This window comes from Coenobita brevimanus, chromosome 60 (genome assembly GCF_032717465.1).
Source record: "Coenobita brevimanus isolate Jiangsu-jjx chromosome 60, ASM3271746v2, whole genome shotgun sequence".
In the NCBI taxonomy this organism is placed as follows: Eukaryota; Metazoa; Arthropoda; class Malacostraca; order Decapoda; family Coenobitidae; genus Coenobita; species Coenobita brevimanus.
This window is the reverse complement of record NC_137013.1, coordinates 5,033,245-5,060,514: the sequence shown is the minus strand read 5'-3', so window position 1 is coordinate 5,060,514 and position 27,270 is coordinate 5,033,245. Positions and strand designations below refer to the sequence as shown.

The following is a 27,270-nucleotide window of genomic DNA, read 5'->3' as shown; positions in this document are numbered from 1 at the left end:
ATATTCTGACGCCTATCAGGTAAACTGGTTATAAGACTTTATTTCTTGCTTTAACGTTATTTAATAGTACTTTAAGTTGCACATAAACTTACCAGTACAGTACAGTACTGTAAATATTTAACTTAAAAATACTGTGCTACTGTACTCGGGAATGTCTCACTCACTGAATAATTTCCCGCCTAGATCGTCACGTAATCAAAACAAACCGCACGCTGCGGTGACGTTCGAGGATTTGATCTTTCAAAGGCCTCTCCTGCATTAATTTGTAGTTTTTATAATGGTTTTTTAATCTTACGTTGTCTTTTATGTATCCCAGCCCTTACCGTGTATAATTGCGAGCGCGTTCCATGAGATTGTGTTCCGTGCGAGTTACCTGTACATAGAAATGGGGGGATGTATCCCAGGACCCCCCCCGGACCCCTCACCTAAACTATACCCCTCCTATTTTGAAGTAAGTAATACCTGTAGAAGTAAGTAATACCTGTAGATGCAGAGAATGAGGTGGCCATTTTCTTTTACAGTACATCTCTTTTTTTTCTTGGTCACAGTCCCAATAGTGGAAGCTGCAAGGCCTAAAGCACGCCTAATCTCTGAGACTCCCTGCCCCTCCTCGTGGCGTCTTATAATTTCCAATTTCCTCTCCAGAGTTAGAGTAAGGTGCTGCTTCTTCATTGCAGCGGGCTCCCCCGATGCTGGAGATGGTGTAGGGGACTTGGGAGGCATGTCTATACAGTACGAAAAAGTGTAGAGCTGCGAAAATATCCTCATGTACAGCAAAGCTGCGAGGAGGGACGTGGACTCGGTTCCGGGACAATCCGCTGTGAAGTCAATTTGCCATCAAAACATGGACATTTCCCCATCAGGACAATTCACACCCAAGACGATTCCCCGTTGTTCTGTAAATGTACATAATATTAATTGATTAATACTATAATAACTAATTTCATGGGGAACTATCAAGGTCTATGTTCATTCAGCAGCATAGGCTTTTGATATTATTTATAATATGCACTTGTAGTAAGTAATTAACTTACTTCTGCCTCGCTGTAGTCGACTTTGAATTAAAATCTGGCGTCTCCCATAGATGTCTTCAGTAATTTTTATTGTAATTTTTGGATGCAGTCGGTTGAGATTGATTGATTAGCTGAGAATGTAGACATAATATGAAGATCTATCTATCTATCTATCTATAGCCCGACGCCCTAATCCCGCAAAGGGTGGCCGCAGACAAAACGCCTCCAAGTCACTCTGTCACCCACCATTTGACTCCCCTCCCCCCAACTCACCCCCCCCTCCCTCATATACCTCTCAACTCCATCCCTCCACCTCATCCTCGGTCTACCCCTCCCTCTCCCTCCCTCCACCTCACCTACATACACCCTCTTAGTCAGTCTTTCATTCTCCATTCTCTCCACATGTCCAAACCACCTCAGTGTATTTCTCCTAATCTTTTCAACCACATCCACATCTACCCCACAACGTTCCTTCACTTCTTCATTCGTCAACCTGTCCCTCCACGTCACTCCACATGCTCCTCTCAAGTAACTCATTTCCACTGCTCTCACTCTTGACTTGTTCCCCTCTTGCAAGGTCCACGCCTCGCTTCCATACGTCAGGGTAGGGATCACAATACCATCATTCGTATAATTTTAGAGTATGTCGATCATTCACTTGAGGTTTTTAGGCATTTATATAAATGCCAGTGTCTCATATGTAGCCATTTGTTAAATGATGAAGTGAAACATTGTACATCACCTGATTCACGTTTCAATATATTTAAAAAAATTTTCCATTTATAACAACTATTTGATGCCATATTTTACATTAATTATAAAAAGAATAAACCACCATCACCTTTATAACTCATATAAATCGAAAACTAATATACTTGCTAAATAAACTGATATGTAAATAAATGACGGGGAATCGACCTGACATTGAATTGTCCCGAAATCTTGGACTCAACTGAGAAGCGTGCGACAAACTGTTTACCGGAGAGGGGTTAGTTTGTTTCCTCGCTGCAAGTGAGCACCCATTTTGAATTTTTCATATTTCCTTTCGTATCACTTTTCGCATAATTGAGACAGATACTTTCGTATTGTGGAAATTGTCATATATTGATCGCTTTCATAACATTGAAAATTCATACTTCGGGTTTACGTTTGTCATGGATTCGGACTCATTGTATGGGATTAATTGCTCATACAGTGAGGAAAACGTTAGGATCTTCTATCTACCTATCTATGTATTGCCAGACGCCTCAATCCCGTTTGGGGTGGCCACAAACAAATCGCCTCCAAGTCGCCCTGTCCCCCGCCATTTCACTGCCCTGCTCCCAACTCACTCCCCCCTCTCTCATATACCTCTCCACCCCATCCCTCCATCTCATCCTCGGCCTCCCCCTCCCTCTTCCCCCCTCCACCTCACTCACATACACTCTCTTCGTCAGGCTTTCACCCTCCATCCTCTCCACATGGCCAAACCACCTCAGTGTGTTCCTCATAACACTTCCTATCACATCTACATCCACACCACAACGCTCCTTTATATCCTCATTCGTCAGCCTGTCTCTCCATGTGACTCCACAGGCTCCTCTTAAGTAACTCATTTCCACTGCTCTCACTCTTGACTTGTGTCCTTCCAACAATGTCCAAGCTTCACTTCCGTACGTTAGAGTTGGTATCACAGTACTGTCATGTAGTAACTTTTTCACTTCCATGCTCACTTCCCTGTTTCTTATCACTGCTTTCAAAGAACCAGCAACCTTTCTTCCCTGCTGTACCCTTTCAAGCACTTCACCCTCCAAACCTCCATCCTTACTCATTACACTACCCAAGTACTTAAACGCACTCACATTTTCCAATTCCTCACCATCCAACCTCGCTGTACATTCACTGACTTCACCTCTCTCAAAGACCATCCCTTTACTCTTCCCTACATTCACTTTAAGATTCCGTTTCTTACACACTCTCCCAAACTCATCCACCAAGCCTTGCAGCTTCCCTTCATCTTCACTCAACAACACAGTATCATCTGCAAACAACAGTATAGGGAGTTTCCAAACACTATCCTCTCTCACCAGGGCCACTCCAACATCCACTACCCTACCTTGTACCTCTTTTATTACCCCATCCATGTACAGATTGAACAACCATGGAGACATGACACATACCTGTTTCAACCCAACTTTCAAAGAGAAAAATTCACTTAGTTCACCATCCACACGCACTGCAGCCTTCGCACCATCGTACATACTCTTCACAGCATTCAACAACTTCCCATCTACTCCATATATTCTTAACACTTTCCACAATCCTTGTCTATCCACCCAGTCATATGCTTTCTCCAAATCCATGAAAGCCGCATACAACATCTTTCCCTAGAAACTTTTCCACTAAAGATCTAAGAATGAATATCTGATCTACACAACCTCTTCCCTTCCTAAAGCCTCCCTGTTCTTCTCCAACTAATTTCTCTGTTCTTTCTCTAACTCTGTCAATAAGTATCCTACCATACACTTTTCCTATTATACTAAGAAGACAAATGCCCCTATGATTACCACACACTTCTTTTCCCCCTTTTCCTTTGTACAAGGGAATAATTATACCTGACTTCCAATCCTCCAGGACTCTACCTTCCTCCCACGCCAATCTGCACATCTTCCACATCCGTTCTACTACTATCTCTCCCCCATGCTTCAGCATTTCACCACACACTCCATCAATTCCTGGGGCTTTCCCCGATTTAACTTTCTTCATTGCTTCCACAACGTCCATTCTACTGATTTCTTCCTGTCTTCTCACCTCCCTCCTTCTCCCAGCCATTCCCCAGCCCCTTATACTCGCATTACTTCCATCCTCTATGTTCAACAATTCCTTAAAGTGTTCTCTCCATCTGCTCACTTTTTCTCCCTTCTCCACTAGTAATCTACCATTTTTATCTTTCACTCCCCTGGTAACTTCACTTCCACCCTGTCTTACTCTTTTCACCTCTTTCCAGAACATTTTCTTACAGTCCCTCCACTTTACACTCAAATTCCTTCCAAATTCCTCATCCAGTCTCTTCTTACTCTTTCTTACTAATCTTTTCACCTCTCTCTTTCTTTCTACATATAACTCTCTCTTCCGCCTCTCAACTTCTTCCACGCCCCTATTTCTCATCCATTCATTGTATGCTTTCTTCTTTTGTGCCACAGCCTGTTTCACCTCTTCAGTCCACCACGCTGTTCCTTGCACCTCCCTCCGTCTTCTCTTCCTTCCACACACCACATCACATGCTGCACATATTTCTTCTGTAAATATCTTACACACACCTTCCACGTCTCCCATCTGCTCCAATTCATATTTGCCCAATCGTTCCTCCACGTCTCTCTTATACTCTGCCTTTTTCTCATCCTCTTGTAACTTTTCCACTCTCCTTGCAACTACTCCTTCCTCTCGTCTTTCTCTTCTTCTGTTCCTCCATCTTACTTGAATTCTAATTCTGGCCACCACCAAGTAGTGGTCAGAAAGTCCACTCCCCCAACCTCTATAAACTCTTGCATCCATTACACATCTTCGCATCCTTTCATCCACACACACATAATCAATCATTGCCTTCCTTTCATTCAGTTCACCACCCACCCTTCTCATCACTCGCCATGTACCCCTGTGGATCATTTTATGCCTGAAGAGGGTATTGGCTATCACCAACCCACTCCCAGCACAAATGTCCACTAATGCACTCCCATTCTCATCTATCTCAGCAGGCACACCCCACTCACCAACTATTCCATCCACCTTCACATTCCCAACTTTACCATTGATATCACCAATCAAAAACACTCTCTCATTCCTTCCAAACTTTTCCATGCACACTTCCACATTTGTCCAGAACTCTTCTCTCACTCTTCTAGCACGATCTTGCGTTGGCGCATACACACACACAATCACCCACATTTGTATTCCAACGTTCAACTTTACCCACACAATCCTTGACCCAATATATATTAGGGCATTTTTGCTTATGCTGTACAATCATTATTATCTTATATGAAGCCTCACTGGTCAATGTACAATCACCATTTTCGCTTATACGATCTTGGACACAAGCTTAGTCATATGTTTGTTCCAAGATGGCTTTTGAAATCAGTCACTATCGGTTGTGTTGATGTCAGTGATGTAATAGTGTGGTGCTGGAGTTCAAGCAACAAGCAAAGTGTAGTGAAATGAAGTAACTACCACCATTGGTGAGTTGGAAACAAAATTTTAGACATTTGTGGTAGTAAGCAGAAAGTGAAGTGCTGAAGTAACTACCAGTTGCATTGGAAACTAGTATTCAAACATTTTTGGTGGTAAGCAGCAAGTGAAGTGCAGTGAAGTAAAATAACTACCACTTAAGTTGAGTTGGGAACTTGTTTTTGGACTTCATTGGAAGGGTGACCCATGGCCGAAATGTATTTTTGTGATGGATTTTTTTTTTCAAATGTAGTCTCATTGTGAAATGAGCTTTTTTATTTTTTCCAAGCACATTCTCATTGAAAATGAGGGCATGCTCATCACTGCTGCACAGCAGCACAGGTGTCTGCCATGGGAGAACTCATCTTAGTCCTCTGGATGACATTTGCAATAACAGAAATACAGCAAGAGGCACAGTCACCAAAACCAACATTGGCTGTTTCACCATGAAATAGAAACAACCAGAACACACTGCATGGCTCAGTACAGATTATCAGACTATAGGAGCATACCTCTTGACCTAATAGGCCATGTCCATGATAACCAATGAGGTCCGAACAGTAGCCAGCACCCATGTCAAACTCCTATAGTGTATGTTGGACATTCCAACCTCCCTCCATTCAGAGAGCACTCACAAGGATCTGAGCTGCATTTGTATCACTCTAGGTAATATATTGGTGCTGTGTCTCGTACACTTCATGATACTGGTCACAGGGCAATGGCATTTGTGAAAGGTCTTACTGGGCTTTGAACAGCAACCATCACACTACTTTAATCTCAGACTGCCAGGAAGTGCTAAATCTCATCCTATTCATGATGATGGACCTGAATCTGGCATCCCACTCTGCCATTGGCTACAGCTTCTATGAAATCATTGGCTACACCCCATTCTGGTACCTGGGCCATTAGTACCAATCTACTGTAAAGATTTTTCAGACCCTCCTCAGTGATGTCTGGGAAACTTGCTCCACTGCAGTCTTCACCAGTGATGTACAATGACCCAACCCAAACGCTGAGACAGACACTCACTGGGAGGTTGAACGTGTTGGCGCTGTGAAACTTTAGTGGAGCACTGCGATATTCACCTGGGAGCCAAATGTCTTTACATTTACATGCACCTTGCCATGGGAAGGACCTTGTTCCACTCCTGGTAGTGTGCTATCTGCCGTAAGGGGATACTGTTTCCCTACACCACTGGTTCTCAAACTGGAAGCCATGGCTCCTAAGGGGGCCACGGCAGGATTTTTTGGGGGCCATGGCGGGCTAGTGTAAGTAGTAAATCAGAGTGTGCCTGCTGTACACTTGGGTGAGGGGGCCATGTCTTTAAGCAGGCCGCTTTGCTCCCTCTTACTTCAGCGTATGCTTGCAATGTTTCAACACCGTTGGACCAATGAGCGAGCAAGAAAAAATATGGCTAAGTGGTAACACTTTGTATGAAGTATGCAGGAGTGAACTTGCAGAGCAAACCATATACAAAATCCTTTTTGCCTCAATAGAAGGGATTCTTCCAACAGACATAGGACTGCGTACAGGGTGAAAGTGTGTCTCCCTTGCTCCCTGTTGTAACCTCCGTCTTGGTCACGACTCCAGTTGGCACCCGCAGAAGTAGGTTTGTGAGAAATATCTCTGCTTTCTGTACTGCTTTGTGCAGTGGCAGTATCATTACCTGTGAGGTCTTGCCTAAATGACCTATTTGCTGCTGCTATAAGGCTCATGTTGGGAAATGTTGTAAAATACCATCTCATCACTTTTGCGGCACCTTGGTTTAGGTTACCTTTCCTAGAATGGTAGTCAAGTCATACCTCACCTGCTTTTAGTGGCCTTGCAGACACCCTGTTACAGTATTTAATTTCAGTTCTTTGTTTTTTTTTTGGTTTTCTTTTTTCCTAAATTAGGGTGACACAGACGGGGTTGGCGCTACCCAGGTTTATCCCGGGTGATATTGTATAGTATTGTATATACTTTATGCTGTTGTTGTTGTTGTTTGCTTTGTTCATTTATTTTGGGGGGATAATCATGAGCAAACAACACCATTGCCCTCACTGCAGTAAGTCTGTGGCGAAAAGTGCACATGCATTGAAGTGTGCCTACTGCAGTGAGTGGGTTCATTTAGCACATGAAAGTGTGTATGCAAACGACTATCCATTTATGAGGAAAAGCCACCAGCTGGGCTTTTGCTGGCTGTGTAGCCAGTGTGTTGTACCTGCAGATGAGGTCTTGGCTGATGGAGGAAGCAGTCACAAAGAAGGAACTGGAAAATAAGATAATTGGTCCTATTTTTCTGGCTATCAGGGATGTTTCAAGTAGACTGAAGGCACAGGACACCAAGGTCTCATCATCCATGGCTGTCACCCAAGATCAGTCCAAGTCATTTGCAGATACTGTTTGGGGGCCTTTCATGGGGGATGCAAAGGATCTGCCTAGGGGCGTGGTTGAGATCAGTGCTCGTGGCCAGAAAAAAGCCATCTGTAGTCAACAGGTACTGATTTTAAAACCAAAACGTGGTGCTGAAGCTCCGCCAAGTCAAATGGGACCTGAAGAAATCAGAGATGTACTTGACTTGGTACTGGTTGATAGCTGCTTTAAGACCAGGCCTGGTGGGCTGGTAATGAAGTTTCCATCAACAGAGGCCAGAGGTGAAGCAGATGAGGTACTGAATGATCATTTTGGCTTTGATGACACTTTTTATGTATCAGAGCCAAAGAAAATGCTGCCAAAAATGACCATGACAGGCCTTTCTTCTTCCTTGGGCGACTCCGACATCATCCCAAACATTCTGAGTAAAACAGTAAAATTAAGTTGCTGGTGGATGGAGGGTATACCCTCAACCTTCTCTTCACAAAAACTAAGAATGAATCTAAAACTGCTGTCTTGAAGATGTCGCCAGAGGTGAGATCCTCCATTGTAGAACAGGGCAATTATATCTATGTGGATCTTACAAGATGCCACACTTTTGATAGATTCTGGGTTACACAGTGTCAGGGTTTTGGTCATACATCTGAGAGGTATTCTAGAAAAAATGATGAATCTAAATGTGTTTTTTGTGCTGGAGTCCATATATCTAAGGATTGTAGTGACAGAAATTCTCCCAAATGCATCAACTGCTCTTCCTTAAGACATCAAGAGGTTAACACTAATCCACAGTCAGTTGCCCATATTGCATCTAGTAGAGACTGTCCAGTTGTACTTTTTCATAGGAATAGATTGATTGAAAACTCCAACTTAGACCATGAAAAAAACTGACTACATCCCTCTTGAACCAGTTAAGGATGGATCTTTTAAATATTCATGCCATTCGCAGTAAGATAGACTATATTGTGCATACAAAAATGAACAAAAGAATGAGTGCAAATGTTTGTTTAACTTTCAGCAGAAAGACCTTACCAGTTCAATTCATATTTGTGCAGTTTATTTTCAGCATTTTTTTGACTATTTTTTTTTACCCCTAACAGGCGGCCGACATTACGTAATGTCCGTGCGTGAGGAGGCGGGTGACGTTACGTAACGTCCAGATATTTTCGGTCCTAATTTATTGGTGCAACTGGGTGATGAGGCATCCTTGTCACCTATTGACCTTCCCTCTACTCTCCCAAGCCTTGAAACAAGTAAAATAGTATATATATACAGTAATTCCTCCAATATCTGACTTAATAGAGCCATAGGCAGGTCTGGATAGTGGTCCTGTCCGGATATTGGGCCCCAGCTTCTGGACTTGTACTTATGGACCCTAACTCAGAAAAACACCTATACAACTTCCTCTGGACATGCATAGCACCTATTTAAGACCCAAATCACACCTATAAGGGACATAAAAGACTGAAGTGAATGCAAAAGAAGCATAAAATGAGGATTTTGAGGTAGGTTCATACAATATTCAACATTCTGGGTACTTACAAGTCCCTGGCTCTTGGACTGGTAGTTATGGACCCTAACCTAGCCCAACTCAGAAAAACACCTCCCTACTGCACATCCATAGCACCTAAGACACAGCATATTCACACCAATAAGGGACATAAAAGAGAGAAATGAGGTGTTTGAGGTAAGTATAGTATGGAAAATACAGTAGAGTACAGTATGAAACATTCTGCCTACTTACAGCAAGTCCATGGCCATCTCGATGAATAACCGCCTCCTCTCAGACTCTGACAGTAAGAAGGATTTCCTGAAGCACTTGCAGTACACTATTCATGAAGTCTTGCACTGAACTTAGTCATTCGCACTCAGAAGTCCATTCTCTTCACAGTGTGCACTCTTGTCTAACTTATGCTCCATTGTAACTAAATAAGTGTTACACTCTGCACTTTAAGTCTTTCCACTCTTATAACCATTTTCTAAAGCAAAAACACACAAGTTTATGTACGTTAAATTTAGTCCAAAAATTGTTTGTCTTTTCACTCACAACTGTAAATCCTTAACACAATGCACTGTTTTTTCACTGCACAACACTGTAAATTCCCGTGTGGTCTAGTGGAGAAGTTCTTGGGGTCTGTTCACTGTCAGAGTCCGAGAGTATCGCTGGCAGGTGATCTAGAGGTGTGTCGCTGGGTCGTGGTGATGGCGTACCCACTGTAGACGACTCTGAAGACAGACGCAAACTCACATCGAGCGGTGACTCCACCGTGGCTGATGTGTTGGGCTGTGGCTCGGAGCATGAGGGCCTGTCTTGGGGAGGCAACGGAGTGGAGCCAGGGCTGGGCACAGCGGGGGTCAATCATTGATTGACACAAGGAATGACGATTCTGACGATTAATGATGCGCTGCCTGAAAGCACGCACTTCATCCACAAGTCCCAAGGGCCCCATCTCCCTGTCGCAGTCCGGGTGTTCCAGGTAGTCCAGAATGAACTCTAGGTGTTCCCGGAGTGCACTCAGCTTGGGGATGGCTGGAGTTGTGTCATGCTGAGAGGAGTCCGCATCATCGTCGCCATCTTTGTCGGAATCTTCAAGCTCAGTACTGACACCTGCAACTGAAGATGCGATCTCGATATCAGACAGGGTCTGATACCCAGGATTGCCCTTGTCGTCATCCAACCACTCACGCACGTCGTTCACATCAGTATCGTCGCCATGGAAGTCATCCACGTCAAAACCTAGGAAATCATACTCCACATCCGTTCCGAGAAGCAGACGAGACCAACCATTTTCTAGAGTCTTGACAGGGATTTCCTTCCATGCACTGGCCCAGTTGTAGATTGCAGTCTTGATGTTGTAGCGGTGAAGGTTTTCCAAAGTCTGCTGGCCTCGCGTGTCCCGTCCCTCCCTGCGCTCGTCCTCGAGAACAACCATCACCTCATCCAGGAACTTCCTTCGGTACAGCCTCTTCGTTGCCACGATCACTCTTTGGTCCATTGGTTGGATGAGAGCAGTTGTATTATGTGGCAAAAACATGCACCTAATGCGGCCATTCTCAGCCACTAATTCCTTGTCGCACGGGTGGGCAGGTGCATTGTCGAGGAGAAGGAGGGCCTTTACCTGGTCGCGTGGGATTCCCAGTTTCTCCGTCTGGTAATGTATGACCTCCTTGACGAAATGGCGGTGGAACCAGTCTTTGAAGATCTGGGCTGTGAACCATGCCTTCAAAGAATGGTACCAGACGACAGGAAGGACATCCATCACCCCACAAAGACACCGAGGCTGCTTTGCGCGGCTGACAATAACGGGCTTAAGCCGGAGCATGCCATTAGCATTGACACAACACAAAGCAGATATCCGTTCCTTGGAGAGCTTGCGGCCAGGTACACGCTTCTCCGTCTCCTCGGCTAGAGTTTTTGTTGGCAAAGAGCGATAGAATAAACCAGTTTCGTCAGCGTTGTAGACTTGACCAAGAGTGTGGCCCTCCCTGTCGATCAAGCCCTTCGCCTTGTGCCGAAACTCGTCAACTCCATCCTCGTTAGCGTCCAAAGCTTCGCCATGAGCCTTACGGTTGGTAATGCCATGCCATAACTTAAATGCGAAGAGTCAACCCTCGAATGCCTTGAAGTCTAGGGCATCGTGAAGCCTGGCGAACTTCTCAGCAGCAGCCTTCAGCTCCGTACCACGTACCATCACACCAGCAGCACGTTGCTGTCGATACCAAATCAACGTGGAGCGGTCGACTTCAGCAAACTTGGGAGTAAACATCGCCTTCCTCTCCACGTTGCGTTTGCTTCTCGATGAGAAGTCAGCCGTGTACTGCATGAGTTTGTCTCGGGATCTCTTAATATCAAAGTAGATCGGGCCAGGTTTAACTCGCGGAGGATGCGTGAAGAAGACCACCCCGCATCTACTTTCTCCAATATCTCCCGCTTCTTCTCCAGAGTCAGCACCACTCTCTTCCTCTTCTCAGGCGGCGGGGCCATCATCACACACGAAGGAGAGGCACGAGAGTAGCAGGAGTGCCTGCAGCAGGTAAGGCACCACCTCAAAAGCGAGCATGTGGGCAGCCATGACGACGAGCGTTCACTCGCGACGAGAGACAGCCGGAAAGTGGGGAGGATGCAGGGGCGCTCTAGCGGACGTCGGAGGAATGACGCGCCACAACAAAGCTGTCCCGCGCCTCGCGCGCCAAGTTCAAATTACGGGCGGGATTTTTTTTTTTTTTTTTTTTTTTTTTTTTTTTTTTTTTTTTTTTGCGGTTTTCGGACCATTTTGGGAATATTGGATCCCTTGATGATTATGTCCGGTTAGTGGGGATGTTCGGATATTGGGCGTTCGGATATTAGAGGGCTTACTGTATATAAGTTGTAGTGTTATATTTGTTCAATTAAAATAGAAAACACATACAGTACATAAGATTTTGAAGACAATGAATAATGTAAACATAATTGATGAATATAGTGTTCAGTGGTAAAGAAAAAGCAAATGATTGAAGTTTGCTAGTCTCATCCCAGGTGCACCTGGTGATAAGCTGCCTCCCTGCTATCCTCCCTCACTCCTTCCCTCCTCCTCCCACAGCCAGCAGAGACGTATTACCACGCATGTAACACCTCTTGCCTTCGTTTTTCATTCATTTTCATCAATTTATGCATGTTTAGGCTTATTCCTTGATACTTTATTTTTCCGATAATATGCCGCCCCACACGGTGGTATAATTGATAAGTTGCCCGCCCATAAGGGGTTAAGGAAGAACTGGCTAATTAGTGAATTCAGCAGTTAGTGAGTTCGGCAATTATGGTTTTCTGCTGTAGTAATAAAATATGCAAACAAAGAATATGGTGAGGATAGTAAGAGAATAAAAAGTAAAGAATAAGGTAAGGATTCTGGTAAGTCAGTGGTTTTTGGAATGGATTTTCCTAAACAGAATTATACTAGTGTTAATGGAAATAAGTGTAATATATACTGAAAAAAAAAGTTTCTTTTCTGTATTTTTTCCAACTCTTATTTTTTTTTATTTTTTTTTTTAAGGAAGAAATCACCAGTTAGTCAAGTCGTTAATTATGAGTTCAGCTGTTGTGGTATTCTACTGTGTATTTACGACAATTGTGCAAGGGAAAATTTTTTACAAGACATTACATACCGTAACTTAGAATTATTCGTATGCTCATTTAGTGCCCCCCCCCCCCCGTCCAACCTGTATGGGTATCCGAGTTATGAGTGTCCAACTTACTGAGGCTTGACTGTATGTTACCAGTGATCCTGGCTGCCGGATGACTTTGACCATTCAGTGGGAAGCCAAATGGGTGTTTGCAATCAGCTTGTGGGTTACTGTCGGTATTACTCACGTCCTTGTGGTACATTATGAGAGATCCTGGCAGCCAGACGACTTTGACCGTTCATTAGGGACCTGGACAGCCATTTAATCTTAGCTTGTGTGTTATGGTCTGTTATGGTACTCGCCCGTGAACAGAGAGGCCAACAACCCACCCAACTGATTGTTTGGACTTGTCGGCCAGCCAGCTGCCAATGTCAGAACTTTTATGTTCCGGACAAATAAATCTGGAGACGGGTATAATAGAGCGCGGGCGTAACATCTGGGTGTAGAGCATCCAGATAATGGCGACCATCAGCCACTCACTTGATGTAGTGCTGCCTACTTCATCCTTAGCCTTTATCATTCTTTTTCTGTGCCTGCCCTCCTCTCTTCCTATTTCTTCCATCTTTCCTGTCACTTCTTATTGCTTTTCTTTCCTTTACAGGTGGCTTTACATTGAGTGACAAGCCAAATGGTTTCCTGTAAGCCAAGAAACCATTTACAGTGCTGGGTGGTAACCATATAACCAAACCATGCGTGCTCCATACATGTCAACAAGTGGGTTGGTGGAGGGTTAGTGCCCCTCTCTGTAAAACAACTAACTAACTCAGAATCAAATGGCCACGCCTTACAGGATTATGGCGTCTGGCAATATATATATATATATATATATATATATATATATATATATATATATATATACAGTATATATATATATATATATATATATATATATATATATATATATATATATATATATATATATATATATATATATATATATATATATATATATAATCTTTATGTATGTATATATATATATATATACACTCAAACCTCAATTTAAGGGACCTCCTATTAAGGGATTTTGGATTTAAGGGACTCCATATTCTACCTGACAAATGGATAGGACCATTAAAAAAATCTGCTGCTTGAAACGTTAATATGTTTCTTTATACAGTACCTGTAAAATAATATTCATAATCATATAAGATAAGTATAACAATCATTGCATTTCATTATAAGGTTGTCTTTATATGTGGCAAAACAATGGACGTTTTCAAGTAAGGGACAAGTTGATTTCTCATTTAGTCCCTTAAATCGAGGTTTGACTGTATATAGATATATATATCATCATCATCATCATCATCAGCCGTTGAGGTCCACTGCAGGACCGGCCTGTCCCTACCGAAGCAGGGACAATACAGCCAATGTATCTCTACCCAGTGGCTTAGGCTGTCTGGTAGAGACTGTATGTAGGGTGAGAAGTGCTTGTGAGTGTGATTGTAGTGTTGTAGTGGCTTTGGATGTGTGTGTAGTCTGTGAACCAAGTGTAATCGGCCCGCCTTAAGCCGATTGGGTGCAAGCATACTAGTATGCGACACTGGTTCGACCACAGCACCGCTTGTGTCCACCAAAGTAGCAAGTGGCTTGGTGAACACTTCCCAAAGTTTTTACAACTCTGGCGGGAGGCGAACCTGCGCTCACCAGCGTGTGAAACGCACACTGTACCACTGTACCACAGAGGCTCCATATATATATAAATATATAAATACAGTATATAAATATATATATATATATATATATATATATATATACAGTGGGCTTGCATAGTGCGCGAGAGATTGGGCGGTGCACGAGCTCGCGCACTGGGAATTCGCGTACTAGGAATACATAATCTTATGGGAATAATTACATATGGGCGATACCCCCTCATACCTGGACATTTTTTGGCCCTTAGAGACATAATAAAGGTCATATGTTTCAGTCATTGTACTAAAGCTATTGCCATAATAACAAAAATATGGGTAGTCACCTTAACAACAGTAGATAACAGGCCTGATGACCTTAAATAACAGGGGTTCCGAGGCGCGGCCACACTTACAGCGCCGCACTCTCCACCGCACTCCCCACCGCACCAACACTTCCCTCCGCAGACTCCTCTTGATCACCTTCCCCAGGAGCATCAAAGTCACTCACTTCGGCCATAAACCCTTCAAAGTCCAATGCTGACACTTCTGACATTGCATCCTTTTCATCCTCAACAGGATCAGGAGCAGACGATGTCAATGGTTCCGCTATTTCACCAACTTGAGCCTGCTGTGTGTAGCTTGTTATGAGCGTCTGTCTTCTCCTGTTTATTTCTTCCCTGTGCCTGTCTGTGTAGAAACGGAAGAGTTTGTCGATACCAACCAGAAGTTCCTCCGTTCTTAGGTTGCTCACTTCCTGTTCCTTCACCTCTTCCTTGAGCTTATCCACGGCAGCAAGGATCTTGCTAATGTTTGACATACATAGCTCAGTCCTGCCTTCCATCACGCTAGGCTGCTCAGCTTGACTCTGTCTGGCGTCGGGCTCTGCGTCAGCCTCATCTATTCGTTGCATTACTTCCTCGGGAGGCTGTTCCTCAGTAGCAGTGTGCACTTCTTGTATGTCCGCCAATGTAACGTCCTCGAAACCTGGTACAGCTTGTGCTGCTGTCAATGTTGGTGCCTCAGCATCGGCCAGTGATTGAATGGCCGTCTCCTGGGTGATGCATAGGTGAGGGACGAGCATTCGCCACGCATGGTTCACCATTGCAGGTATAATCTGGTGCCAGGCTTGAAGGAGAAATTCAACTGTGTCCTTCACCGTAAAGTTACGCCAAAATGCCTCAACAGTCATGGCATCTGTTGTAGGTCGGGATACAGGTGCTGGTGGAGATGGAACGGGAGCAGATGCCTCATCAAGGTCGTCGTCGTGATCTTCTTGTAGAGCATGAAGCTCCTCTTGTGTGTCGGTCTTCCTGTGTAGGTGGTCGTACACTTCCTTATGGTAGAAATGCTTCACTGTGGCGATTAGTTCTTGATCGAGTGGCTGCACTAGTGACGTTGTGCGGGGCGGCAGAAACACAACACGACAATCCTTGTGAAGATCTTCCAGGTATGGAGAGTGACTTGGTGCATTATCAAGCACAAGGAGCATCTTAAATGGAATGCCCAGTTCCCAACACTTGGCTCTCGCATCAGGGACACACCGCCTTGTTAACCAGTCTGTCATAATGTTCCCGGTCATCCAACCATTGACTGACTTGTACCAATACACTCTACTTGCGTCCATGTTCGTGAGGTTTTTGTAGCACCTTGGATGTGAAGCTGTGTGTACAACAACTGGCCTCATCTTGTGGCTCCCAGACAGGTTTACAGCGAACATTACCATCATCTTACACTTCTGGAGCTTGCGACCAGGGGCTTGTTTCTGTCTTTTAGCAATGTAAGTTGATTTTGGCATGGCCTTGTAATATAAGGACGTTTCATTGATGTTGTAGATCTGGTCCTTGGTGTACTGTCCCTCTTCAATAATTGCTTTAAATATTGCAGGATAGTCTCTCGCGGCCAGCTCATCGGCAGAGGCACGTTCACCAGGCAATTTCACGTAACGGAGTTCCTTGCGCTTGAAAAAATTTTCCAGCCATCCAACCTATGCCCTGAACGGTTTTTCCACTTTTAACCTTCGAGATGCAGCCTTGTAAAAGAGCTGGGCTTGGTTCCGAATAAATCTTCCATTGAGTGGAACACCTTCCTTTTCTTTCCGCATTATGAAGGTGGCAAGATAGCGCTCCATTAGTATCATAGCACGATTTCCCACCCGCGAAAGGCCGTCTAGGTCAGAGGCACCGTACGTCTTCACTACAGCCTTTATGGCTTCATGGTTCTTCCACACAGTTCTCACTGTAGATTCAGCCAGTCCCAGGGTTCTCCCAATAGCCGTGTTTCCTTGACCCTCCTCCTTCATCTTAATTATCTTTAACTTGGTGGCATGCGTCAGAAGTTTCTTAACTCTTGGGGTTGGAGCCATGGTGTGGTGAAATACAGGCAGCACAAAAAACACCACACGTTGTACATGATGGGTTAGCTGTAGAGAGTGGATCCGCACAGTGCATGAGCCAGGACTGTTATGGCGCGCCCGCTTCCTTGTACCCCAAGCTGCTCAGTAGAATGCCCGGGAATTTCTGCGCATCAACATGACGACGCGTGACGCGCTGTGTGAGGGGTGGCCGTTCACTAGTAGAAAATGGCATTTTTGAGCCACTCCTTGCCTCTGCCTCACGTTCTGTGCGGTAAACTCGCGCATTAAAGGGTTTTTGGTTATGATTTTTGGTCACTCATGCACAAGGCGAATCGCGCACTGCGGTGACGTGCACTGTGCAAGCCCACTGTATATATATATATATATATATTTATCTATCTATCTATCTATCTATAGCCCGACGTCCTAATCCCGCAAAGGGTGGCTGCAGACAAAACGCCTCCAAGTCACTCTGTCACCCACCATTTGACTCCCCTCCCCCCAACTCACCCCCCCCTCCCTCATATACCTCTCAACTCCATCCCTCCACCTCATCCTCGGTCTACCCCTCCCTCTCCCTCCCTCCACCTCACCTACATACACCCTCTTAGTCAGTCTTTCATTCTCCATCCTCTCCACATGTCCAAACCACCTCAGTGTATTTCTCCTAATCTTTTCAACCACATCCACATCTACCCCACAACGTTCCTTCACTTCTTCATTCGTCAACCTGTCCCTCCACGTCACTCCACATGCTCCTCTCAAGTAACTCATTTCCACTGCTCTCACTCTTGACTTGTTCCCCTCTTGCAAGGTCCACGCCTCGCTTCCATACGTCAGGGTAGGGATCACAATACCATCATGCAGTGACTTCTTAACTTCCTTACTCACCTCCCTATTTCTCATCACTGCTTTCAGTGTGCCAACAACCTTCCTTCCCTGCTGTACCCTTTCACGTACTTCATCCCCCAAAGTTCCATCCTTACTCATCACACTACCCATATATATATACAGTAAAATCTCAAATTTCAATGGACATATGTACCCAAAAACTGCATTTAAATTCAAAACATTGAACTTTAAATTGAACTTCTTATGGGAAAAATTAGTTTGGGTCCGGGGCCTCCAAACCTAACTACTTAAAATCATGATTTTTTGCCCACACCCCCTGTAAACTTTATGAACTATAGTTGTGGTTAAGTAACTGTAGTTCTGCATTGTATTGCCATACTGTCAGCAAGTGTATACGTGGTGTATTTCTGCCCTTTCCTGTACTGTCATTTCTCCTTTGGCTGCAAAGATTTAGAGGTGCCAGGCTGCTCTCGTACATCACCACTGCTACCCAAAGAACCACTCTTGCTTACCATTTTGAAACAGGTAAGTTGCGACGAAAATACAACTAAATTGTAGTGAAATGCATGTCCACATATGGTTAGGCTCATATTTTTTCTTATAATTTTCCTTCCCTTCTAGCATTTTGGTTCTCATCAAAAATATTTTCTTTGCTTGTTTTGGTTGGAGTCTGGCCCTGAGAGCACGTTACATATGATGTTAGGTTAGGTTCATACTTTTTCTTATAATTTTCCTTTACTTCTAGCATTTTGGTTCGCGTCAAACATATTATCTTTGCTTGTTTTGGTTGGAGTCCGGCCCTGAGAACATCAAAATTCGTGAATTTGCATAGAAAAGTAAGGTAGGCAGACCACCCCAAAATGCAGCGAAATTTGATTCATCGAACTCTAAACTGGCGAAATCTGAGATTTTACTGTATATATATATATATATATATATATATATATATACAGTAACCTCTCAAATAACGCGACGGTTAGGTTCCTGGAGAGGTCACGTTAGTTAAAAACGCGTTTTTTAAACATAATTTTCCCACAAGAAACAATGGTAATATTGGGGGTTACGTTCCTGGACTCTGGGAAAGTCTACCCATTTGGTGAGTTATGCTACTCTTAACTTAAAAGCAACAATATTAATTTGAAGGAAAATCCACGTAATAAACAAAAACAGTTTATATGGGGAGAAATAAACATTTGATCCCTAGTTGGGCCGAAGCATTGGTTACTTCTCCCCAAGTACATACTGTTTTCGTTTTTTATGTGGATTCTCTTTCAATTCTGCTTCATTCACGGCATTGTGAAAGTTCCTCAACATTATTAATGCACTAGTAGGTCATAAAACACTACAGTATAAGCAACATTTTCATTACAGTAAGTAGGTCACAAACAATAACAGCACACAGCCTCACTTCATCTATGCATCACTTGTCGTCTGCTGTTGTCCCTCCTTACCCCGCTACCCCACCTCCTGCTGCTCCCCACCCTAAATTTGTTGTCGCTCCTCACTCTGCTGTCCTTCCTCTTCCTCTGACTCCAGTGCTACTGATGATGAAGATAACTACATTATGTTTTCTGTCTTCTTCATAAAGAACTGCTCTATCATGGTCTGAGTGGTTTTCTTCTTTCCATTCTGCAGCATCAAGTTGTAACAATTTAGATCTACCATCACTTTCCTGGCCAAATTTTGTCCGAACATGCTCAGAATGGGGCCAAACTTCATTTTCGAATATTACAGTTCAAATAAAACCAATTTAAGCAATAGATAAATAAAAAATTGAATTTTTGCATAAACTGCCACACACGGTCTATCAGGTCGGGACTGTCCAAGGCGCGCACGGCTAATTTGAAACCATCACGTACATGTAAAGTCGCGTTAAATCTACAAACCCGTTAGTTAAACATATCTCCTTAAATATTTGCTTGTGTTAAAACGAAAACGCATTTTTAAACTCGTGTTAGTTGCGAGGTAACTGTATATATATATATATATATATATATATATATATATATGTGTATATATATATGTATATGTATATATATGTATATGAATATACATGTATATGAATATCTATCTATCTATCTATCTATTGCCAGACGCCTCAATCCCGTTTGGGGTGGCCACAAACAAATCGCCTCCACTTCGTCCTGACCCCTGCCATTTCACTGCCCTGCTCCCAACTCACACCCCCCTCTCTCATATAACGCTCCACCCCATCCCTCCATCTCATCCTCGGCCTCCCCCTCCCTCTTCCCCCCTCCACCTCACTCACATACACTCTCTTCGTCAGTCTTTCACCCTCCATCCTCTCCACATGGCCAAACCACCTCAGCGTGTTCCTCAAAACACTTCCTATCACATCCACATCCACACCACAACGCTCCTTTATATCCTCATTCGTCAACTTGTCTCTCCATGTGACTCCACAGGCTCCTCTTAAATAACTCATTTCCACTGCTCTCACTCTTGAGTTGTGTCCCTCCAACAATTTCCAAGCTTCACTTCCATACGTTACAGTTGGTATCACAATACTGTCATGTAGTAACTTTTTCACTTCCATGCTCACTTCCCAGTTTCTTATCACTGCTTTCAAAGAACCAACAACCTTTCTTCCCTGCTGTACCCTTTCAAGCACTTCACCCTCCAGACCTCCATCCTTACTCATCACACTACCCAAATACTTAAACGTACTCACATTTTCCAATTCCTCACCATCCAACCTCGCTGTACATTCACTAACTTCACCTCTCTCAAAGACCATAACTTTACTCTTCCCTACATTCACCTTTAGGTTCCGTTTCTTACACACTCTCTCAAACTCATCCTCCAAGCCTTGCAGCTCCCCTTCGTCTTCACTCAACAACACAGTATCATCTGCAAACAACAGTACAGGGAGTTTCCAAACACTATCCTCTCTCAACAGGGCCACTCCAACATCCACTACCCTACCTTGTACCTCTTTTATTACCCCATCCATGTACAGATTGAACAACCATGGAGACATGACACATCCCTGTTTCAACCAACTTTCAAAGAGAAAAATTCACTTAGTTCACCATCCACACGCACTGCAGCCTTCGCACCATCGTACATACTCTTCACAGCATTCAACAACTTCCCATCTACTCCATCTATTCTTAACACTTTCCACAATCCTTGTCTATCCACCCTGTCATATGCTTTCTCCAGATCCATGAAAGCTGCATACAACTTCTTTCCTTTCTCTAGAAACTTTTCCACTAAAGATCTAAGAATGAATATCTGATCTACACAACCTCTTCCCTTCCTAAAGCCTCCCTGTTCTTCTCCAACTAATTTCTCTGTTCTTTCTCTAACTCTGTCTATAAGTATCCTACCATACACTTTTCCTATTATACTAAGAAGACAGGCTGACGAGTCACGAGGAGAGACAGGCTGACGAATGAGGATATAAAGGAGCGTTGTGGTGTGGATGTGGATGTGATAGGAAGCATTATGAGGAACACACTGAGGTGGTTTGGCCATGTGGAGAGGATGGAGGGTGAAAGACTGACGAAGAGAGTGTATGTGAGTGAGGTGGAGGGAGGAAGAGGGAGGGGGAGGCCTAGGATGAGATGGAGGGATGGGGTGGAGAGGTATATGAGAGAAGGGGGTGTGAGTTGGGAGCAGGGCAGTGAAATGGCGGGGGACAGGGCGACTTGGAGGCAATTTGTTTGTGGCCACCCCAAACGGGATTGAGGCGTCTGGCAATAGATAGATAGATAGATAGACTAAGAAGACAAATGCCCCTATGATTACCACACACTTCTTTTTCCCCTTTTCCTTTGTACAAGGGAATAATTATACCTGACTTCCAATCCTCCGGGACTCTACCTTCCTCCCAGGCCAATCTGCACATCTTCCACATCCATTCTACTACTATCTCTCCCCCATGCTTCAGCATTTCACCACACACTCCATCAATTCCTGGGGCTTTCCCCGATTTAACTTTCTTCATTGCTTCCACAACTTCTATCCTACTGATTTCTTCCTGTCTTCTCACCTCCCTCCTTCTCCCAGCCATTCCCCAGCCCCTTATACTCGCATTACTTCCATCCTCTACGTTCAACAATTCCTTAAAGTGTTCTCTCCATTTGCTCACTTTTTCTCCCTTCTCCACTAGTAATCTACCATTTTTATCTTTCACTCCCCTGATAACTTCACTTCCACCCTGTCTTACTCTTTTCACTTCTCTCCAGAACATTTTCTTACAGTCCCTCCACTTTACACTCAGATTCCTTCCAAATTCCTCATCCACTCTCTTCTTACTCTCTCTTACTAATCTTTTCACCTCTCTCTTTCTTTCCACATATAACTCTCTCTTCCGCCTCTCAACTTCTTCCACACCCCTATTTCTCATCCATTCATTGTATGCTTTCTTCTTTTGTGCCACAGCCTGTTTCACCTCTTCAGTCCACCACGCTGTTCCTTGCACCCCCTTCCGTCTTCTCTTCCTTCCACACACCACATCACATGCTGGACATATTTCTTCTGTAAATATCTTACACACACCTTCCACGTCTCCCATCTGCTCCAATTCATATTTGCCCAATCGTTCCTCCACTTCTCTCTTATACTCTGCCTTTTTCTCATCCTCTTGTAACCTCTCCACTCTCCTTGCAACTGCCCCTTCCTCTCGTCTTTCCCTTCTTCTATTCCTCCATCTTACTTGCATCCTAATTCTGGCCACCACCAAGTAGTGGTCAGAAAGTCCACTCCCCCAACCTCTATACACTCTTGCATCCTTTACACATCTTCGCATCCTTTCATCCACACACACATAATCAATCATTGCCTTCCTTTCATTCAGTTCACCACCCACCCTTCTCATCACTCGCCATGTATACCTGTGGATCATTTTATGCCTGAAGAGGGTATTGGCTATCACCAACCCCCTCCCAGCACAAATGTCCACTAACGCACTCCCATTCTCATCTATCTCAGCAGGCACACCCCACTCACCAACTATTCCATCCACCTTCACATTACCAACTTTACCATTCATATCACCAATCAAAAACACTCTCTCATTCCTTCCAAACTTTTCCATGCACACTTCCACATTTGTCCAGAACTCTTCTCTCACTCTTCTAGCACGATCTTGCGTTGGCGCATACACACACACAATCGCCCACATTTGTATTCCAACTTTCAACTTTACCCACACAATCCTTGACCCAACTGATCCATACTGTCTTATGCTCTTCTTCCATCTTTTACTCACAACTATACATACTCCTTCCTTTGCCCTCTCATTCTCATCTACTCCTGCACATATACCCCATCCATACTCCCATTCTCTCACACTTTCTCCTCTCCATTTTGTTTCAGTTATTCCACATACATCCACTTTCGCACCCTCAAGCACCTGGACAATCTCTCTCTCTTTCACCTCATCATTCGCTCCTCTTACATTCCATGTACTCATTACCAAGTCCTTTGTCCGGTCCTGGGTCGTCATCGTTTGGTCAGTCCTTGTCCGAGGCTTCTTGTTTGTTTTTTTAGTTAGTTGTTTTCCGGGGAGGGGCACTAACCCTCCGCCAACACTTTTAGTCGCCTCTTACGACAGGCAGGAATACTGGGGGAGTATTCTTGAAAACCCCCCTATATATATATATATATATATATATATATATATATATATATATATATATACTGTAAAATCTCAAATTTCGATGGATATATGTACCCAAAAACCGTATCTAAATTCAAAACATCGAAATTTAAACTGAACTTCTTATGGGAAAAATCAATTTGGGTCCGGGGCCTCCCAACTTCACTACGTAAAATCATGATTTTGTGCCCACACTCCCTGTAAACTGTATGAACTATAAATGTGGTTAATTAACTGTAGGTCTGCACTGTATTGCCATACTGTACTGTAGTGTAGAATACAGCAAAATTTGTTACAGTTTGTCAGTATCCTGTAACAGTTTTTATTACAGTAGCTACAGCACACTGTACAGTACAGTACTAACCTTAGGTTATGGAATATTGTCACTTGGCTGGCTGGTGTTGGTGGTGTGTGGTAGGGGTGGACCACTTAGTTGAAGTTGCCTCCCCTGTGGAGGTATCCAACCCAAATTCCTCAAAATGAAAATCATCCTTGAGTATGTGGACATCTGCAGTGTCAACATCTTCCTCCTTACCCCCTTGCATGGTTATATCTTGCAACGCCCTAGTAATTGGCCTGAAGAAGGTGATGATCTTTGACTGTTTCTGCTTATGAAGCCCGTGACAGCATCGAAATTCGCGATTTTGCATCGAAAAGTGAGGTAGGCAGACCACTTCAAAATGCATCTAAATTCAAATCATCGAATTCTAAACTGTCGAAATTTGAGATTTTAGTGTATATATATATATATATATATATATATATATATATATACAGGTAAGCCCTTAATTCACGCGAGGATTACGTTCCCAGACCCTTCGCATACAGTATGTGGTAAATTCGCGTATATGTTCTGCCCATGTGTGCACATAATTACGCATGTCTGCTAAGTATATTACATCTGAATAATACTGTTTATACACTACATACACCTTATAAACTAGCATAAAGTATGAAAAACAACAAAAATGTAAGAAATTTAACACTGAAACCTGACAAGCACAGGCGTAGGTGGAGACACTTCAACAGTCTGGTGCACAAGCCCTCACTGCCTCCCATATGCTACATTCTGCCTTCTTTTTTGTCCAAACAGTTGACTCATTCACCCCAAACATATGGTTCCGAGCCAGTTCACAGGTGTAGGTGGAGACACTTTAGAACAGTATGGTGCACTAGCCCTCACTGCCTCCCGTATGCTAGGTTCTGCCATCTTTATTGTAAGAACAGTTGACTCACCCCAAACACATGGTTCCAAGACAATTCACCACGAAGTCAATTCACCATCAAAACATGGACGATTTCCTGTCATTCTATAAATATACTTATTATTGATAATTAATACTTTTGTAACTTCAGGGAGATTTTATAACTCATATAAGTAAAAAACTAGTGTACTGTACTTGCTAAATAAACTGGTATGTAAATAAATGACGGGGAATCGTCCTGACGGAGAATTGTCGCCAACATTCCTCCCTTAATTTTGTCCAACACTTTAACTTTCTCTGTCAGCAACATCACTTTACTAGTCTGTTTTGGTGTGTTAACACATGCATCACTAGCACTACGCTTAGGCCCCATGTTGGCAGACAAGGCAAGCAATCACTGGAAAGCAGAAAAATAAGCCACAAATAACGATTCGCGAGTCACACATGGTTCGACCGTCGGATTCAAACTAACTGTGTGGTGCGTGGTAGACCGACCTCACACACACACACACACATACATATATGTATGCACACCGGCAGCAGGTAGGCATTTTTATATTTTATTTCTCTTCTATATTAAAATTATTTATTTGAATACTATAATTTTTTTTTAATAATTGTACGAAAAATTCATGGATAACCGAAATCGAGTCAAAAAAGTTCGCGTGAATTAGGGGCTTTCCTGTGTGTATGTATATATATATATATATATAATGGCCAAAAAAGAATCGCCTGTTTTTGGTAGTAAAAATTGAGCCAGAAGTTTGCGGCGCTAGCATGACGTCACGGTAGCCTGAGGCCTTCGTACCCGCTTGTTGGTTCCTGCCTCAGTTGCCTACAGGCTGCCTGAGAGAGAGGAACTCTGCACGTCTCCCTCTCTTTGTGCACCATTTTTTACCGAGTGTCCCGCAGTGTTTTGGCTTTCGCCACTTTGTTATGGCACCTACCTGTGAACTATCGAGTGAAATCATATCGCGGATCATTGCTCTAAAGGAGGCAGGCCACCAAACGAAGGAAATTAGTGAATTGGTTGGGATGGCTCGATCGACAGTGCGTAGGTGGTGCGCCCGTTTTCGAGTGGAAAACAGTGGTGACGTTCCCACAAAGAAACCGCGGTCTGGTAGGCCCAGGAAAGCTTCCCCGAGGTTTGTTAATGTTTTAAAACGTGCAGTGGAGACTAATCCTCGTGTGAGTGCAAGGAAAATAAAGGAGAGCAACCCGGAAGTGTTTGGTGAGGTTTCTGTGCTCACAGTGTCTTGAAGGGTCCATGAACTTGGTTACACAAGTCACAGGCCTGTGAGAAAGCCTCTTCTCACACGTAACCAACGACTTTGTAGGCGTGCTTTTGCTAACAAATACCTTAACTGGGGTGAGGAGCAATGGTTGTCAGTGTTGTGGTCTGATGAGGCAACGTTTAGTGTTCCCTGTAATCGAGGAGCACGTGTGTACTGACGTAAAGGTAGTGACCCGCTAGACCCACGTTACGTGGAAAGCGCAGTTAAACATCCTGATTCACTTATGGTATGGGGTTGTTTTTCTGGTAAAGGTTTAGGGAAGCTTGTTGTGCTTCCCAAGAACTGCAGAGTGAATCAGGACGTTTATCTGGAGCTTCTGTGTGATCATTTACCAGAGTCCTTCGAGCTCACAGGTGCACGAGTGCTTCAGCAGGATGGTGCACCAGCTCATGAGGCCAAATCGGTCACCAATTGGCTTCGTGACTGCGAGGTATCATTCATGAAAGACTGGCCAGGAAATAGCCCAGACCTCAACCCGATAGAAAACCTCTGGTACCTTGTAAAGAAGAATCTCCAAGGGAAGGACGTGAGCTCTTTGCCTGCTGGAAGCCGCCATTCGTGACACCTAGGACAAAATACCCCTCCAGCACCTCAGGAACCTTGCACTTTCACTTCCAAGACGTCTCAGGTCCGTGAAGAAGCATAAAGGATACCCTATGAAGCACTAAAGGTAAACAAAATTCATTATATATATGTTTTTTCGATGTTGAAAGTTTTTTTTTGTAGGAGGGACACAGGGCGCTCGATACTTCTGACGAGCACTGTATATATATATATTCACAGGGTGATTCATAAGTCTGTGAAACATATTAGAAATTCACCGCATATGAACTACGCAACGAATATTGTTAATTCATATGCCGATTGAATGAGAAACTTGGAGATTTTTTGAAAACCCGCCCATGTGCATAGTTACCGTGGTTGTCGCTAGGAGGCAGTAGTAGCAAATATGGCGCCAAGTAAACGTGAGAGATCATTTTGTGTGTTGGAATACGCAAGGACCTCGTCCACTGTGACTGTGACGATTTTGAGCAGAGTTTCAGAAGGAACCACCTGTGTACAACAGTATCAAGAAGTGGTTTGAGAAGTTCTGGGACGAAGGCTGTCAGTGCAGCGCTCCACGGCTGGGATGTTCAGGGCCAAGTGAAGCAACTGTGAATTGTGTTAGGCAGGCCTATGAGCGCAGCCCCTGCAAGTCCATTAGACGTGCGAGTGCAGAAGTTGGCATCTCCCAATCAACAGTGTGGCGAATTCTCCGTAAGTGACTGAAGGTTAAACCGTACAAGCTTCAGCTGCATCAGGCGCTCAACGTTAATGACAAAGAAATGCGTCTTTATTTCTGCATTGAAATGCAAGAGAGGTTTGAAGTTGATGGTTTCGCAGAGTCGCTCATCTTTAGTGACAAAGCAACTTTTCATTTGTGTGGGAAGGTGAATCGGCACAATGTGCGAATCTGGGAGACCGAAAATCCCCACGAAATCATTGAGCATGTGCGAGACTCACCTAAGGTGAATGTCTTTTGCGCAGTTTCGAAGGTGAAGGTGTATGGACCATTTTTTTTTGTGGAACCTACCATCACT

General features: G+C 43.8%; 1 protein-coding gene across 1 annotated transcript in view; it reads left to right on the top strand.

The window, feature by feature from the left end:
• Positions 1-27,270, top strand: part of LOC145403135 (uncharacterized) — a 90,060-nt gene that overhangs the window by 30,234 nt on the left and 32,556 nt on the right. The window contains exons 5-7 of the mRNA XM_080274961.1: positions 340-451; positions 7,426-7,996; positions 26,726-26,947. Of these exons, the coding sequence (XP_080131087.1) occupies positions 340-451; positions 7,426-7,996; positions 26,726-26,947 (905 nt within the window). The remainder of the gene's footprint in view (positions 1-339; positions 452-7,425; positions 7,997-26,725; positions 26,948-27,270) is intronic.